Source organism: Alosa sapidissima, chromosome 2 (genome assembly GCF_018492685.1).
Source record: "Alosa sapidissima isolate fAloSap1 chromosome 2, fAloSap1.pri, whole genome shotgun sequence".
Classification (NCBI taxonomy): domain Eukaryota; kingdom Metazoa; phylum Chordata; class Actinopteri; order Clupeiformes; family Clupeidae; genus Alosa; species Alosa sapidissima.
Window position 1 is genome coordinate 23,216,136 of NC_055958.1, and position 18,155 is coordinate 23,234,290.

The following is an 18,155-nucleotide window of genomic DNA, read 5'->3' on the forward strand; positions in this document are numbered from 1 at the left end:
AATCATACCATAGAAAGGCTTTGAAGGTTTTTTTAAACAGAGTTATGAGAGGATAATGAACTATGATGAAAGGATGTAGGTATTTGCTGAAAAAAGCCAAGTACAAAAAGCTGACACCCAAACAGGAACTGTTTTTAAGATCTGATAGTCAATCTGGTAGGTGAAAATGTGGCTATATAAAATGATGTGCAACCTCTTGCACATTGCATACTGGCGAGGGTAAATTCGAGTGCAAACACATCTTCCGTGATAGCCATTAGGTGGCGGGCTTCACTAGTGGTGCAATTCAGTAGTGCTGTTTTGTGCACCTGAGTCAGGTTAATTTTGTCCACGTTTTGGGCGGAGAACATCCTCGACTTTTTATCGAGGAGGAGCCTCACTTTCAGTAACCATGCACTTCACCAAAAAGGAGTCAGTGACTTTGGGAGAGGATTACGCAGTTAACACAATATTCGTTAAATGGTTGTAACTGTCCGAATTTAAATTTATATACATCGTTGTGCCATTTGAAGAGTCGTTGTGAAGAATACAAACACAAATCGCCTTCTGTCCTCTGGAGATCTCTACTGTATGCAACTCCTGCCTGCAGGTAAGGCGGCACAGCGCATTTTTCTGGAATGCTATGGGATTGTTTCAAGACAGGGAAATTCCTAGATCATTTAAGTGGCAGACACACTTACTTAGACGTAATTCTATATGATGTAGACGTATCTGCTCATGGTTAGCTTTCAACAAACACGACAAAACAAAATGCTGGAAATGTAGTCGAATTTTAGGTGTGGACTCATACTTTTCCTTTAAAATAACATGACAGCCGTGGATTGTTGAGTTGGTTTCGGAGCTTTTGGGAAGTGGTTGTGTTGATTAAACAAAGTGAGCTTTTTTTTATTATTGATATCTCAGTCGTTGTATTGACTGGTGAAGATTTAAGTGATCAAAACTAGTCAGTGCGCTTTGCTTCCAGGTTTCTACGGCTTGCGTTCAGTGTTCATCCCTGGCTATGAAGGGTACCGCTGATTGCACCACCGCTACTTGCATGCTCCTCGTAAACAGTAGGGTTCGGGGATGGTGCTGTTGAAATTCTGGCCATGCCCCCTCATCTAATTCACGCACCTTAATTAAAATCGCAGTTGCATTTCCGTAACTATCAGCTGGTGATGAGAGCAGGCGTAATGTGTGGCTTTCGTCTGAATCCAATGCGTAAGTATTTTTCTGGTGCCGCCTGTGCGTCTCATTGAGCGAAGACCTGGGGGAAAGTCCTGCTTGGAGACAGTGGAGCCAAAACATGCACGTTCTTGCCGGTCTTCTGATGTCTCCTCTGGCTTTGAACTACTACTGCTGAGGGTGGAAATAAATCCTTTCTTTCCACCTCAGCGAGCTCGAAGCTCCCGTGCAGGAACATTTTAGGCTGCCCTATATAAAGCTATGATTTAGTATCAGAATGTGTCCGTATCAAAAGATAAGAGTGAATGGCCTTTCATCGATGCATTAGGTAGACTCTCAGTCATGAAATCACTTGAAGACCTAGTGGATGTTAAAAGTTAGGATGTAGCTGGCGTCATGGTCTCACTATGTTAAAATCAGACAGAAAGCATCTCCAGCCTAAACTTTGATGCATGTTTTATCAGAATTTAATTTAATTAGGAAGGAAATGGGTCTCTCAGGTACCTAGAATAACATCCCTAACAAGCATAGTTTTATGAATGATTGAAGAGTGATTGTGTTGAATCAGGGCTAAAAGATTATCAAAAATGTGGGATGCATAACAGATATCATAGGCCTAGTCTATGTCTGTAGAGGCCTCGCAGTGCCAGACAGACAGAAGCATCCCACGTAACTTCCTTCAGACATTGTGTCTCCTCCATTCTGTCCATGCATTAGCATTGCTGCTGGAGACTAAGGTACAAAGTAAACACCTATGCAGGAGTTTAGGGCTGAACAAGCTATCAGGAGTCTGTGAGATCAGCCACAAGGAGCCGATGAAAGACAGACGTGTGCTTAATGCTGCTGTCTGAAGAAGGGAATCAAAGACTGTATTGACACAAGCAGTAGTTCAAGGTGGGAGAGGCTCCATGTCTTCTTTTCATGTGCACTTTACATTTGTTTTTATGGCGCTCTGAGAACAAAGCTGACAGAGACTCTGTAATTAAAGCAATCAAAAGATGAAGAGAGATTTGGCCCCACGGTAAACCAAAGGAGCAGAGACAGACCATAGACCCACAGCAAAGCATCTCAAACATAAAGAACTGTGTTTGTTAAAGTTTTTTTTCTACATATTAAATAATTAGCTTTCTTAAGTGCCCACTCCACTCTTTGATGTTAACATAAACATAAACATTTACTTCTTCTCAATCAACAGATAGCTATTAGACAGTTTGTTTTGGTTCAGTTGTAGATTAGCTCTCTTAATTCAGTGAACACATGAAAGTAAGATATACTGTAGTGATTTTGTTCTGTAACTGGCCATGTCTTCATTGTGATACTTTAATGTGGACCAATCATGATCAGTATGCCAAAACCAGAGTTATTCTATTCAATATTATTTTGTATTTATTTAAAGGCTATGTATTATCTGTAGAATACCAGTGGTTGTGAGGTGCTGATTTTGGAGTGGTGTCACTTTATTACATAAACACCTCATATAATATTACATTATACATAGGCGATATGGTTTAGGATGTAACACACATGCATTTGAAATCATAATATATGAAACGCACACTGTACAACATTTGACAAACCATATGTGACAAGGCCACATTTGCTTACATGTAAAGACAGGAGACACACATGTTGATCCAAAGCTTTCACATGCATGTGCATTCACAGATTATATCTTGACGTGGTGGGCCTCGCAGTTAAGTAATTCGGCTCATTTTGACACTGCAATCAACTTCACTTGAGGCCCCAAGGGAAAGAGCATTAAGGGCATACATTCCCAGACATTCTCAGAGTCTTTTCAGATTTTTAGCCTTAATGAATAATGTCCATTTAAATGTGCCTATATCCATGGAAGTTATTTAGGGATAATTTATTTTTTTCATGTTTTCATTTTTATTATAGTGTGAAAGCAACAATATTTAATATTTTTAATTATATATAAATGATAAATTGATACAATGTGACAACTCATCTTACAATGAGGTGGTATGGAAAACCAAGGGCCTTCTGTCTACCAGTCATGTTCCCTCTGGCACCAAAATGTGGAAGTTCGTCAATTAAGTGTACTGCTGATAAATCATCAAAAAAGTGAGTTGTTATGGCATTTCCTTGATGGCAATATGTGTTAAAAGTTGGCTGTTTGTTTTTCTCTGCCAGTTAGTTCAGCCTGTGACTGAATTAGCATACTTGTTTTCCACCTCACTTCTAGTAAATTAGGCTAAATTCCATTTTGGAGCAGTGGGTCCACAAGGTCTAAATGAAATACAATTAATGATTATAAACTGATGACACTTTGCTGGTAAACACAATACACTGACATTTAATGTGGTAAACTTTTTTGGTACTTTTTTATTTATTTGATTGCATTGCGCCTAGGGATTCCCTGTCCAGGAGGCAGAATGGTTCCTCGCTATTCATCCACATAAGCGAGATGCCCCGGTAATCCTGCCTCTGGTTTGTCCTTGAGGTTAAAGTCATGATTGATTTATCTTGAAAGGAGGAGACAGTCAATGGAAAACAGACATTTTCTCCAGTGGGAACATAGGGCTGCCAAGATTACAAGAACCTCACTTAATTATGCTGTTTGTTTAATTGTCATTAGAAATGAAATACTGGACTTTTTTTTTTTTTTGCCCTCCTGATTTCTGCTCTGATCAGTGCATTTTGAAAAGCAGTGTCCAAATCAGGCAGAAAGTAATTAGCATAAAAGGGAATAAATATAAGTTTTGAACGCTAAACTTCAGGGAATTAAGACTCATTTCCGTCCAATCCTGTTGATGACAAAGAACATCTGCTTCCAGTCAGTTAGAGATATGGAGACGAAGAGGCTCAATCAGTCTTTCTTTGCCATCACGGCTTGATTTAATCAGGCTGGAACTGCCACTCAGTGTCAGCACTCAGGAGATGTTCTCAGACTCATCCCAAAGTGTGAGACAGACAAAAGCACTCCCACTCTTGAGTGCTGTCAACACAGAGGATGCAAACACTGCTTACAGCAAGATGTGAAGAGCGTTGTTTTCTCATGTCCTTTTCCTTCCGTTTTGGTGGAAATGACTTTTGCTCTGACTGGCCTCATGGACCGGGAATTTCCATGATGTCTTCAATCAGGCTTAATAGTGACATTAATGGGCTTTTATTTAACAGTAATTGCTTGTTTGTCTTGGTGTGTTATGGTGTCTGCCACATGTTCTATATGAGTTTTCCATTGAGCTTTCTTTGGGATGATTAAGGTTAGTTCCTCACTTCACAACCCAAGGGGTTACCTGTCATCACCTAATAACTTAGGTAAGAGATCATCATGGTTATGGTCAAAGGACATCATACAATTAACCAAACTAACTGTGGCAGAGGACAGAGTGGACATAAATTTCCTTCCTCCTAATCCAATTGGACAGTGAACCCCCCTGATTACAGCAGGGGTAATAATATCTTTTCCTTAATCCCTCCCCAAGGAATAGATATTTCAGTCTTGTTAATGATAAGGATAATGATACTCTGTGTATTTATCTTAGATTATGTGGTCGTTATAAGATTAATAACCTGAGGCTGGGAGTCTGCGGTTGACTTTCAAAAGAGGCAAGTCCCAACAGGGTCTGTGCAGGCAGAGGTGTCAGAAGTAAGTCTGCTCTTCAAACATACCGTGGCGCATTCCAGCCTCAGAGAGCCGGGTCTGCAGTGTAAAGAGCTGCTGTTGGAATCTGATGAAAGTGCTTGGGCGTGTGTGTTCGTTTAGTCTGATAATGAGAGAGAGGCTCAGGGGCACAGTCATTTGGCAGTCGCTTCACTTCCTGTAAAAAAGAAGTCTTGTTTTTTTCAAAAGTTCACTTTTTTGTCTCTGTCTCTCCCTTCCTCTCTCCCTTTTTTCTTGCCGACTCGTAGCGCCAAAGGGTCTCCAGTAGACAAACTCTTTCAGCAGGACCGGTTGTGGTCGCTCTCCACAAGGATTCGCACAATTAAAGCTCATTTCAGTTCAGAAGCCAGGTTTCTGCGCGGGGAGCCGGGCTGCAATTAACAGGATCAAACCTGAGGCGGACGTGCATGGGGGACATGACCCGTCTCTGTCGGATATCAGCCCACATACAACGCCTCAATGATTTTCACATCAATTACACTGAGAAGTGATAGGGATAAAAAAATAACTATCCCGCATACATTTTGTTTTGTTTCCCTGTAAGTTTACTGACTGATTTGAGCCTCCAACCCATAATTTATATAGTTTTGGTCAAAGCAGCCAGATAAATATCTGTTCTTTGTTCATTCTTTGGAATCATTGCTGAGGATGAAGTGATGACATACAATGGGCTTTTTATCTTGCTTACTGAATTCTGCTTACTGCACAGACTTTCTTCCGAAGAGCAAAACAGTGCTTATGCGGGTGTGCCAGCCTCTATTATCCAAAGAGGGTTAAGGTATCTGTGGGACCCGTATGAAATTGAAACAGACATGTTCACTTTTTATGGATCGCTAAACAAAAAATATTCTAATAAATGGAGGTGTTTCATGCTTTAGCAAAGTACCTGCATTCACATCAACTCACAAAGTACTTTAAGCTTTGAATCGGAGTAAATGAGAACATTTTGAATATATGGCTGAAGCCATACTGAGCCAGTAACTCCGGTGAGCCTGTTGTTTCTTGCATCTGTGGCAATTATCTGTCAAAGAGACTCCATGAGAAATTTACTCAGAAACAATAATTACAGTGGCTCACTGTCTTATAGAGATTCACAGCAACAGTGCAGTTGTTTATCATAGTTACAGTAGAAATCGCATGCACACGTTCATGCACAGCATTGCACATTTGCACAAGACAAGACTTTGGTCCACAACATAAATTTGATTTAAAAAGCAAAAAGAAATGGCAGAAACATATGCTGCCTATAGTTTTATTTTATTTCCCTTTAACATGGCAAAATATACATACTTGTACATACATTTTGTACAGATATCACATGCCAAGGCTACATAGAATTTTGATTGTATATCTTTAACATGGATTTACATGGACATCAGGAACACATGGATTATGTGATTCTGTCCAACTGCTACATCTAAATAAACAAAAATGTTATCACTCACTCACTGTATTCATTTGCTTACTTATCCTAGTCACTTAACAAATGCAATACTTAGGAACTCATGTTACATATTCATTTCTTTATGTATATATGTTTGTACTATAACAAAAGGTGTCTGTCTCGGCTCTTCTGTGCACAGTGAGTTAATGAGCCCACCTCAGAGTAATTTCCATTGTGTTGGAGGGTGAGTCACCCCATCATTAGGAGCTCTTGTGTGGATCAGTCACCTGCCTGCCTTTAAGCAGTCCATCTTCAGCTCAGATCAGTTTAACCTCCTGTCGCTTTGAAGTTGCACCCTGTGACTATGTGAAGAAAGCTGGAAACACTGCAGTCATTTTTTGCAGCTGCCGGTCAAGGAGCAAAAAAGTCTTTGCTGGCTATGATTGATGCGTGGCCATGAATAGCTCATGGTGTGATGCACATGATGGCCATGGAAAGGAAGGATGCACACCCAGAAGAAATAAGTGTCAAACTGCTTATAATGCCAGAACGACTCAAGTGTCAACTGTGTGTTTGAACTTGAGAAGGTTCAGCAGGTTGACACAGCAGATTATCAGATGGGTGCCACCCATGGCGTAGTGTCCCACCTTTGTTCAGAGACCTCTCCCATTCCCCACATACAGAGCATTTCCTTCAGGGCTCAGCTTTTCCACTTTACAGAAAGTACAGCCACATCCTCAGATTTAATCTTCAGTGAAACACTAATACCTTTCATATATCATTTTATATTCAGTTGTGTTGAACCTGCTAAATATAACAGCCTCACAAACTCATTGTGATTAGGGCAACAACATAGTCAACAGCATAGTAAACTCAGAACTGTTGAGCGCAGCCTCAATGTGGTCTGTAGGATCTGCCGCCTCTGTGCTATAGGCTGGCACAGACCTACAGGACATTATGCCAGGCGTGACAGGTGGAGTTCCAAAAAGCTAGTACATGACTCTTGGATGCACACTCTTCACCTGGGGGATGCTAAGCCTCAACCAAAGCCAGAACCTCATAATGATGACCAATTAATTTGCTGTTTCTATGCCCACTGCCTTCACCTTGTATCACCTGCCTGCAGACACGCTATTTACAGACACTTGTTTATGCCCAGACCAGGGATATTTTATTTGTGTGTTTTTGGCAAAATTACAGACATTCTTTTGTTAGACAAACCACTGCTACACTGCTATTCTATAATAAGTTCCACATTGCCTCTGTCTCCTGGCTGATGGGGTGGATTGCATTAGATTGTGCACCCTCCTTAGTTTTGGAAAGCATAGCTTTTTAACAGGCAATATTGCACTACATTTGCCTACATTTGTCCCTAATGATTACAGATTACAGACAACCTTAAATGCCAACCAAAAACCAGCAAATGGGAAAAAAGGCATTGTTAACGCACCATGAATCCTTGTGCATCCTCCTCAGGCCAGAGATCCTGGCTGTGTGGCCCAACACTTTCAGTGTAGCTGCAGGTCTCACCTATCAGCTGTCAACCACGTAAACACAGCAGCAAAACAAGGCATCTAGGGTCCCGCCGTGACTGCGGGGAGATCCAGCGTAATTTATTGCTTTAGTTACAGCCCGTGCTCGTTGTGTGCCAGTGCCTGCCAACACTACCCAACTCCCAGCCCCCACTATTTATGTGGATTGGTACATAGGGTGGGGGTGCCTCAGCTTGCCCCATGGTCTCCCCATCTCCCAGCACCCCTCTGGGGAAATGTGGGTAATTATGCTCTCTCAGTTACCACCAGCAACAAGTTCCTTCTGAGAACACTTCAATTAGGAGGGTCAGACACATTAGATGGCTCAGCTATATTGTTGGTGCACAAACACAAAGGGTAAAACATTCAACTCATCATCATTTGGATTCAGTTTAATGTTTTGTAATGCATTTGGAAATCATACCACCTGTTATCCAGCAGTTTATTTTGCACGTAGGATTGTAAGGTTGTTTACGTTTGATGACTAAATCCAGGACGTTTTGAAAAATGGATCTCTGATCATGCTTGACTTGAGAATGAAGATGTAGTTTTTGCATAAAAAGTGGCGGCCCATTTTCATCCAGCCATCTCTTTTCAATTAAGGTGACGACATTATTTATACTGTAATGAAAGAAATATGAGCAGTGTGTTATTGCAGCTCTGGGAGCGGGCCAATAAAAGCTAGTCTCATGTAGGTAGGGAGTGCTGAGGGGTGGAGTCAGGAGTTGGACCTGCAGCACACTCCCTCACTGCTGTCATACTGTGTTGCCATCAACATCATTAAATCTATTAACTCCTCCACATTTATTGCATTTCCATAAATATGACAATAGTGCATAAGGGTGTGATAAATCAAATTCCAGAGGGTTAGGATGAAGGAAAGGGTAATGATCAGGTGATTGGATATTTGTTTTTGTCAGTACTGTCTGTTAAAAAAACTTGCAATAAATTCCATCGTTCAGAAAAGCTGTGAATGTAAGCAAGAAAAAAAGAATCTTACTGTGTTTTCTTTGCAAGCAAGAAAAAAAGAACCTTACTGTGTTTTCTTTGCCATATAAATGGCAAACATGCAGAAGCAACAAGATTAACTAGAAAATGTAATTTCGAGGAAATTACCAGTGCATGAAAATATAAACATACTGTATATTAACATAAAATGCCAAACAAACTTTTATTTGGAAACAGTTGGCAGGAGTCATAGTTGATAACAACTGACCGTTGAAATGGCTGAACAGTTAAATAGTTGAGTAGTTTAAATAGTTAAATTATTTAATAGTGAATAGTAATATTTAATAGTGAATTATTGTAGTGAGGACATTTATTTTGAAACAGTTGTGGGCAGAGGAAATAGTAGTCTTAAGAGAGCCAGATTGTATGCTTAAAGCAGAATATATAGTTTAAAAGTTGAATATAGATAGTGTAATGGATGTTGATAGACAGAAAGTTGAATGGATGTTGATAGGCAGATTGTTTAATGGATGTTGATGGATAGTTTAATGGGTGGATGAGTGAATGGTTTGAAGAGGATGAATGGATAGAAAGTTGGATGGAATGTGCCTTATATCCTTGTAGAATGGAGAGACACAGAGAGTTGGCCTAGTTAAGCAGAAATCAGTTGATACAGGTGCAATCAGTTTAACTAGCTTTTTGATGGGACCTAGTTGAGCAGCTGGAAGTTGATACAGGTGCAAATCAAGTTAATTAGCCCATTATGATGTCATAGTCCCCATACAAAGTCTATAGGGAAAAATAAGCTTGTTTTTATTAATATCTCAAAAAGTTTACAAAAGTGAAAAATACATTCCTCAAGTCTCCTTTTCAAGACCTACGTTACAAAGTTTGAACGAAGTTTCTACGTTAAACGGTTGAAGCTGAATTAGACGCAGAAATTTGGTGGGAAGAATAATAATAACTAGAAAACGCAATTCCAGGGAATTACCAGTGCATGAAAATGCAAAACATATGGTGTGAAATATATTGTTAAAACAGATGATGTGCTAATTGGCAACCAACATGATGAGGTTTAATATAGTTCAAATGACTGAACTAGGTAGATGAGGTTTAATATAGTTGGAATGACTGAACAGTTAAATAAGTGGATAGTTTAAATGGTTAAATTATTTGCTAGGTAGACAAAGTTTAATATAGTTGGAATGACTGGACAGTTAAATAAGTGGATAGTTTAAATGGTTAAATTATTTGCTAGGTAGATGAGGTTTAATATAGTTGGAATGACTGAACTAGGTAGATGAGGTTTAATATAGTTGGAATGACTGAACAGTTAAATAGGTGGATAGTTTATATAGTTAAATGATTTGCTTGGTAGATAAGGTTTAATATAGTTGAAATGATTGAACGGTTAAATAGGTGGATCATTTAAATAGTTAAATTATTTAGGTAGATAATTGATGATAACTAACAGTTGGAATGGCCCTAATGTTTGCTAGTAGTTATGCTACTATGTTATCAAAGATAATAATGTTAACCAAGTTTTTTTGCTAAAAATGCTAATTAGCATGTTAACTGCTAGCATGCTAACTATGTTACTTAGCTAACTTAGCTAATCATTTTTAACAGTTTTGCTAACTATGCTAACTAGCATGCTAACATGCTAGCATGCTAACTATGTTAACCATGTTACTTAGCTAACTTTGCTAATCATTTTTAGCAGTTTTGCTAAAAATGCTAACTAGCATGCTAACATGCTAGCATGCTAACTATGCTAACCACGTTACTTAGCTAACTTAGCTAATCATTTTTAGCAGTTTTGTTAAAAATGCTAACTAGCATGCTAACATGCTAGCATGCTAACTATGCTAACCACGTTACTTAGCTAACTTAACTAATCATTTTTAGCAGTTTTGCTAAAAATGCTAACTAGCATGCTAACATGCTAGCATGCTAATTATGCTAACCACGTGACTTAGCTAACTTAGCTAACTAGCTACAGTGGGTAGGAGTCATAGTTGATGACAAGTAACAGTTACAATGGCCGAACAGTTAGTAGTTTAAAGGGTTAAATTGTTTAACAGTAAAATATTATAGAGAGGACTTTTATTTTGAAACAGTTTTTGGCAGAGGAAGCAGTTGAACAGGATGTGTAGTCTTAATAGGGCCAGTTTGTATGCTTAAAGCCTGAGACTGGCAGTTGGTCCAGGTGGCCCGAACACCTGCCATAGGATTCTAATTGCTTAACGGCCGTATTGTGATGTCATAATCATAATGTTAAGTCAATGGGGAAATTTTGATAGTTTTTATTAATAGTTTAAAAAGTATAAAAGTTACAAAGCTGAAAAATACATAGCACCCATGTCCTAAGTAAGACCTACGTAACATAGTTTGAATGAAGTTTCTACGTTAAACGGTTGAAGCTGCATTAAGTGCGTTAGAAGAAGAAGAATAATAAGAACTAGAAAAGCATTTCCTGAAGGAAATACAGTGCATGAAAATGCAAAAAATATGATGTCAAATATCATACAGAGTAAAAACAAACTATATTGGTTGCTAGGTAGATGAGGTTTAATATAGTTGGAATGACTCAACAGTTAAATAGGTGGATAGTTTATATAGGTAAATGATTTACTTGGTAGATAAGGTTTAATATAGTTGGAATGATTGAACGGTTAAATAAGTGGATAGTTTAAATGGTTAAATTATTTAGGTAGATAGTTGACGATAACTGACACTTGGAATGGCTCTAATGTTTGCTAGCAGTTATGCTAACTATGTTAACAAAGATAATAATGTTAACCAAGTTACTATGCTAACTAGCATGCTAACAATGTTAAAATGCTAAGTATGTTAACCATGTTACTTAGCTGACTTAGCTCATCATTTTAAGCAGTTTTGCTAAAAATGCTAACTAGCATGCTAACATGCTAGCATGCTAACTATGCTAACCATGTGATTTAGCTTACTTAGCTAATCATTTTTAGCAGTTTTGCTAAAAATGCTAACTAGCATACTAACATGCTAGCATGCTAACTATGCTAACCATGTGACTTAGCTAACTTAGCTAATCATTTTTAGCAGTTTTGCTAAAAATGCTAACTAGCATGCTAACATGCTAGCATGCTAACTATGCTAACCATGTGACTTAGCTAACTTAGCTAACTAGCTACAGTGGGTAGGAGTCATAGTTGATGACAAGTAACAGTTACAATGGCTGAACAGTTAAAAAGTTCAGTAGTTTAAAGGGTTAAATTGTTTAACAGTAAAATATTATAGTGAGGACTTTTATTTTGAAACAGTTTTTGGCAGAGGAAGCAGTTGAACAGGATGTGTAGTCTTAATAGGGCCAGTTTGTATGCTTAAAGCCTGAGACTGGCAGGTGGCCCGAACACCTGCCATAGGATTCTAATTGCTTAACGGCCGTATTGTGATGTCATAATCATAATGTTAAGTCAATGGGGAAATTTTGATTAGTTTTTAATTAATAGTTTAAAAAGTATAAAAGTTACAAAGCTGAAAAATACATAGCACCCATGTCCCAAGTAAGACCTACGTAACATAGTTTGAATGAAGTTTCTACGTTAAACGGTTGAAGCTGCATTAAATGCGTTAGCGGAAGAATAAGAATAAGAATAAGAAGCCTAGGAAGAACAGTACAGTGCATTTTCATGCACTGTAATAAGAACTAGAAAACGCAATTCCAGGGAATTACCAGTGCATGAAAATGCAAAACATATGGTGTGAAATATATTGTTAAAACAGATTATGTGCTAATTGGCAACCAACATGATGAGGTTTAATATAGTTCAAATGACTGAACTAGGTAGATGAGGTTTAATGTAGTTGGAATGACTGAACTAGGTAGATGAGGTTTAATATAGTTGGAATGACTGAACAGTTAAATAGGTGGATAGTTTATATAGTTAAATGATTTGCTTGGTAGATAAGGTTTAATATAGTTGGAATGATTGAACGGTTAAATAGGTGGATAATTTAAATAGTTAAATTATTTAGGTAGATAATTGACGATAACTGACAGTTGGAATGGCCCTAATGTTTGCTAGCAGTTATGCTACTATGTTATCAAAGATAATAATGTTAACCAAGTTTTTTTGCTAAAAATGCTAATTAGCATGCTAGCATGCTAACTATGGTAGCATGCTAACTATGTTACTTAGCTAACTTAGCTAATCATTTTTAATAGTTTTGCTAAAAATGCTAACTAGCTTGCTAACACGCTAGCATGCTAACTATGCTAACCACGTTACTTAGCTAACTTAGCTAATCATTTTTAATAGTTTTGCTAAAAATGCTAACTAGCTTGCTAACACGCTAGCATGCTAACTATGCTAACCACGTTACTTAGCTAACTTAGCAAATCATTTTTAACAGTTTTGCTAAAAATGCTAACTAGCATGCTAACACGCTAGCATGCTAACTATGCTAACCACGTTACTTAGCTAACTTAGCTAATCATTTTTAGCAGTTTTGCTAAAAATGCTAACTAGCATGCTAACATGCTAGCATGCTAACTATGCTAACCATGTTACTTAGCTAACTTAGCTAATCATTTTTAACAGTTTTGCTAAAAATGCTAACATGCTAGCATGCTAACATGCTAACTATGCTAACCATGCTAACTAGCTACAGTGGGTAGGAGTCATAGTTGATGACAAGTAACAGTTACAATGGCTGAACAGTTAAAAAGTTCAGTAGTTTAAAGGGTTACATTGTTTAACAGTGAAATATTGTAGTGAGGACTTTTATTTTGAAACAGTTTTTGGCAGAGGAAGCAGTTGAACAGGATGTGTAGTCTTAATGGGGCCAGTTTGTATGCTTAAAGCCTGAGACTGGCAGTTGGTCCAGGTGGCCCGAACACCTGCCATAGGATTCTAATTGCTTAACGGCTCTATTGTGATGTCATCAGCCCATGTTAAGTCTATGGGGAAATTTTGACTAGTTTTTAATTAATAGTTTAAAAAGTATAAAAGTTACAAAGCTGAAAAATACATAGCACCCATGTCCCAAGTAAGACCTACGTAACATAGTTTGAATGAAGTTTCTACGTTAAACGGTTGAAGCTGCATTAAATGCGTTAGAAGAAGAAGAAGAACTAGAAAAGCATTTCCTGAAGGAAATACAGTGCATGAAAATGCAAAAATATGATGTAAAATATCATACAGAGTAAAAACAAACTATATTGGTTGCTAGGTAGATGAGGTTTAATATAGTTGGAATGACTGAACAGTTAAATAAGTGGATAGTTTAAAAGGTTAAATCATTTGCTAGGTAGATGATGTTTAATATAGTTGGAATGATTGAACGGTTAAATAAGTGGATACTTTAAATGGTTAAATTATTTAGGTAGATAGTTGACGATAACTGACACTTGGAATGGCTCTAATGTTTGCTAGCAGTTATGCTAACTATGTTAACAAAGATAATAATGTTAACCAAGTTACTATGCTAACTAGCATGTTAACAATGTTAAAATGCTAAGTATGGTAACCATGTTACTTAGCTGACTTAGCTCATCATTTTAAGCAGTTTTGCTAAAAATGCTAACTAGCATGCTAACCATGTGACTTAGCTAACTTAGCTAATCATTTTAAGCAGTTTTGCTAAAAATGCTAACTAGCATGCTAACATGCTAACTATGCTAACCATGTGACTTAGCTAACTTAGCTAATCATTTTTAGCAGTTTTGCTAAAAATGCTAACTAGCATGCTAACATGCTAACATGCTAGCATGCTAACTATGCTAACCATGTGACTTAGCTAACTTAGCTAATCATTTTAAGCAGTTTTGCTAAAAATGCTAATTAGCATGCTAACTATGCTAGCATGCTAACCATGCTACTTAGCTAACTTAGCTAACTAGCTACAGTGGGTAGGAGTCATAGTTGATGACAAGTAACAGTTACAATGGCTGAACAGTTAAAAAGTTCAGTAGTTTAAAGGGTTAAATTGTTTAACAGTAAAATATTATAGTGAGGACTTTTATTTTGAAACAGTTTTTGGCAGAGGAAGCAGTTGAACAGGATGTGTAGTCTTAATAGGGCCAGTTTGTATGCTTAAAGCCTGAGACTGGCAGTTGGTCCAGGTGGCCCGAACACCTGCCATAGGATTCTAATTGCTTAACGGCCGTATTGTGATGTCATAATCATAATGTTAAGTCAATGGGGAAATTTTGATTAGTTTTTAATTAATAGTTTAAAAAGTATAAAAGTTACAAAGCTGAAAAATACATAGCACCCATGTCCCAAGTAAGACCTACGTAACATAGTTTGAATGAAGTTTCTACGTTAAACGGTTGAAGCTGCATTAAATGCGTTAGCGGAAGAATAAGAATAAGAATAAGAAGCCTAGGAAGAACAGTACAGTGCATTTTCATGCACTGTAATAAGAAGAAGCCTAGGAAGAACAGTACAGTGCATTTTCATGCACTGTAATAAGAAGAAGACTTCGGATAACAGAACAGTGCATTTTCATGCACTGTAATTAACAATGAATAACTATTATGTGATATCTAAAATCCAAGTTTTATATGATCACAACCCTATACCATCATGCACAATGGATTGTCTGCATATATGCTTGCATATGATGTAGTTCTGACTGAGTTAGTCAGTGCAATTTTGCTCTGAACACTGCCACAGTGGAAGATGAGGCTTTTTCCTCTTGGCTAAGAAAGCACTTGTAACTGCTGAGAGATGGAATGATATATAGCTCTTCCAAGTCAGACATGTCTACCTTTGGATGCTAAATTGAGCAGGCTGTATGTTGTAGTCCTGGCTGAGGGTCAGAATATTTCTCTGACACTGTGTGTGTGTGTGAGCCACTGCTACTCTTGGGCATGAGGTGGAGACAGAACGTGTAGACACATGAGCAACTGCCAGTCACAGCAAGGCTAAGCAATCAGCCTTAATCATGCTCTCTCTCTCTGTCTCTCTTTCTCTCACTCACTCTTTCTGTCTTTCTTTCCAGGAGCAAGACAAGATGGTCCAGAAAGGTGGACAAACAGAGTGGTGTTTGCTGTCCCTGCTCTTGGTGAGTTTTTGAGTAAATCTCTGCTTTCCAGCCTCCATCAGCACTATCAGCCGTCTACCTGGGGCAAGAACACTGGCGCGGCTAAATACTACGGTTGGCAAAGCCCCCAACAACAAAGACTTTCTTAATGCCGCAATAAGTGAGCTGTTTAATCTGTCTCCTGCGTTCCCCTCACCTTTTATTAAACATGTGAACTTGCACAATAAGTGAGCTGTTTAATCTGTCTCCTGCTCCCCTCACCTTTTATTAAACATGTGAACTTGCACAATCGTTCTTGGCGGCACTCCCAGGAGTTAATTTAGCTTGCACTGTCTTAATTATACCCTTCTAATTCCTTCTCCAAAAGCACAAGGATTACTGGAGGTTAGGTGTATATCAGGCTGCTGTTCATCAGCCAAATTGAATTGGGGTATTATTCAGTCAATCACAAGTTCAGTCCACAGTCCAGTAACTGCCATGCCAGTAAACCTGAAGTCATGCCACACAAGCATTTGGTGATGGTCTATGAGAGTGCCTCATGCATTCAATTCAACACCTTATTGATGCTGGCAATACACTTCTTTTTTCTCTTTCTTTGATCCACGGTATTTGTTTTGGACAGCTGTTTTGGTGTCCTCGGTTGCTTTTTGTTTATCTTTTACAGAAACGCAAACTCAATTTATTGTCCTTTGTTCTAACAGATATTCTGTGATTTATCTATCTGGATGTAGATTACTGTGTTTATGGAGCAAGCTAACCAAGCGTGAGTTGAGGCGAATTGAGTTTGTTATTTGTGGATTTGGCTATTTCACCATTTCCCTTCAAACACACACACTAGTTGATTCTGTTAGCCATGCTTGGGAGTTGTAAATTACCATGAGACAAAATCTAACTGCTTTTGATCTTGAGATGGCTGCCAAGATATAGGTGAGTCATATGTCCTCCTCTGAAGACTGCACTGCTAACTAGTGTGAACTGACAAACCCTTGAGGGAGTTTAATTGTTTTCCCCTGGCTGCTGGCATGGACATCCCTTACCATCCGGAATATGTCATGCATTTGTGTCTGACTCTGTGTGTCTGAGTGTGTGTGTGTGTGTGTGGTGTGTGTGTGTGTGTGTGTGTGTGTGTGTGTGTGTGTGTGTGTGTGTGTGTGTGTGTGGTGTGTGTGGTGTGTGTGTGTGTGTGTGTGTGTGTGTGAGTGTGTGTGTGTGTGTATGTATTAGGGTGGGGGGTAAAGGCAAGTGAGTGTTTTTTGAAGCTGTGGTGTGTGGCTTCCTGGCGCCCTGTGTGACTTTGTTGTCTGTGCGGCCTCCCCTCTCTGAAGGCCGTGGCCTCCGAGCCCTGTTCCCCTCTGCCGGCTCCAGTGGGCTGGCCAGCTGCTCTGGGTTAGCTCGAGCCTCGCCAGCCTAGGCTCCACACAGACCAACAGGCTCGCCGTAAATCACTAGCAAACTCTTTTAAGGCGTTTAATCCACTGTCTGCCTGCATGTACTGGGGATGGCCTTGTTGTGTTTATTAGGACAATTCCATTGCAGCAGTGCTCACAAGAGCGTTATTTTTTTGTAGTCTATGCTCCTGCTGTCTGATGATTGATGGGCCCCCTCATTCTTAATTTGTAATATGTCTGTCAGTTACATGTCTTCTGTTGAGTGTGTGTGTGTGTGTGTTTATGTATGTATAGGTGTGTGTGTGTATGTGTGTGTTTGAGAGGGGAAAAAAGCAAATAGCAGAACGTTTCTTTCCTAACTAGTGACAGGGGATGTCTACTTTGCTATGTTAATGGTGACATGTCCCTCTCCAGGTCTCCACATTCCCTGTGCTCAGTGCTGAGTATGCCAACTGTGGGGAGAATGAGTTCTTCAATCAGACTAGCTGCCAGCCCTGCCCTCCATGCCAACCTGGACAGGAGCCCTACATGGTGAGCATGACCACCACCTACTACGTGCTAACTGCATATGCCTTTTCCATTAGTCATAACGACGTGAATAAATGTCAAAAACAGGTCGTTTATACACCTCACTCAAGACCTGCAGTCAAGCGTGACTTAGAAGTGCTAAACGGCATGAAGCGTGCTTGTGTGAATGAGTTTGCATGTGTCGAAGTGATGGAAATGATACAGTGAGATTGAGTGAGCTGACCGACACCCACAGCATGCTTTCTCCAGTGGACCACCCAGGCTCAGTTTACCTGCTGTAGCAATGCATTGCAACATGATGGTAAAACCAGTGCAAGTTTACATGTTGCAACAGTACATTCCAAGTGGCCGAGCAAATGCAGTGAAAACTATCATCATTATCCCAGTTTTATCTCTGTAATTGCTCAGTCCAGAGCAGCCTCCATTAACTGTGTCTGGTGGTCTTAACAGCATGGTACACCTCGTACTGTGAGGTTCACCACAAATCTTACTATGTGGCCAAAGAAAATACACAAAATCCTCAGCTAACTCGCTATTCCACCCATTATTCC

At 39.0% G+C, this 18,155-nt stretch overlaps 1 protein-coding gene across 1 annotated transcript in view; it reads left to right on the plus strand.

Annotated features, from left to right (window-relative positions):
- Nucleotides 1-301: 301 nt before the first annotated feature.
- edar (ectodysplasin A receptor) overlaps nt 302-18,155 on the plus strand; it is a 34,059-nt gene continuing 16,205 nt past the window's right edge. Inside the window, exons 1-3 of the mRNA XM_042084418.1 lie at nt 302-589; nt 15,647-15,709; nt 17,491-17,607. Coding sequence (XP_041940352.1) covers nt 15,659-15,709; nt 17,491-17,607 — 168 coding nt within the window. The 5' untranslated portion in view covers nt 302-589; nt 15,647-15,658. The remainder of the gene's footprint in view (nt 590-15,646; nt 15,710-17,490; nt 17,608-18,155) is intronic.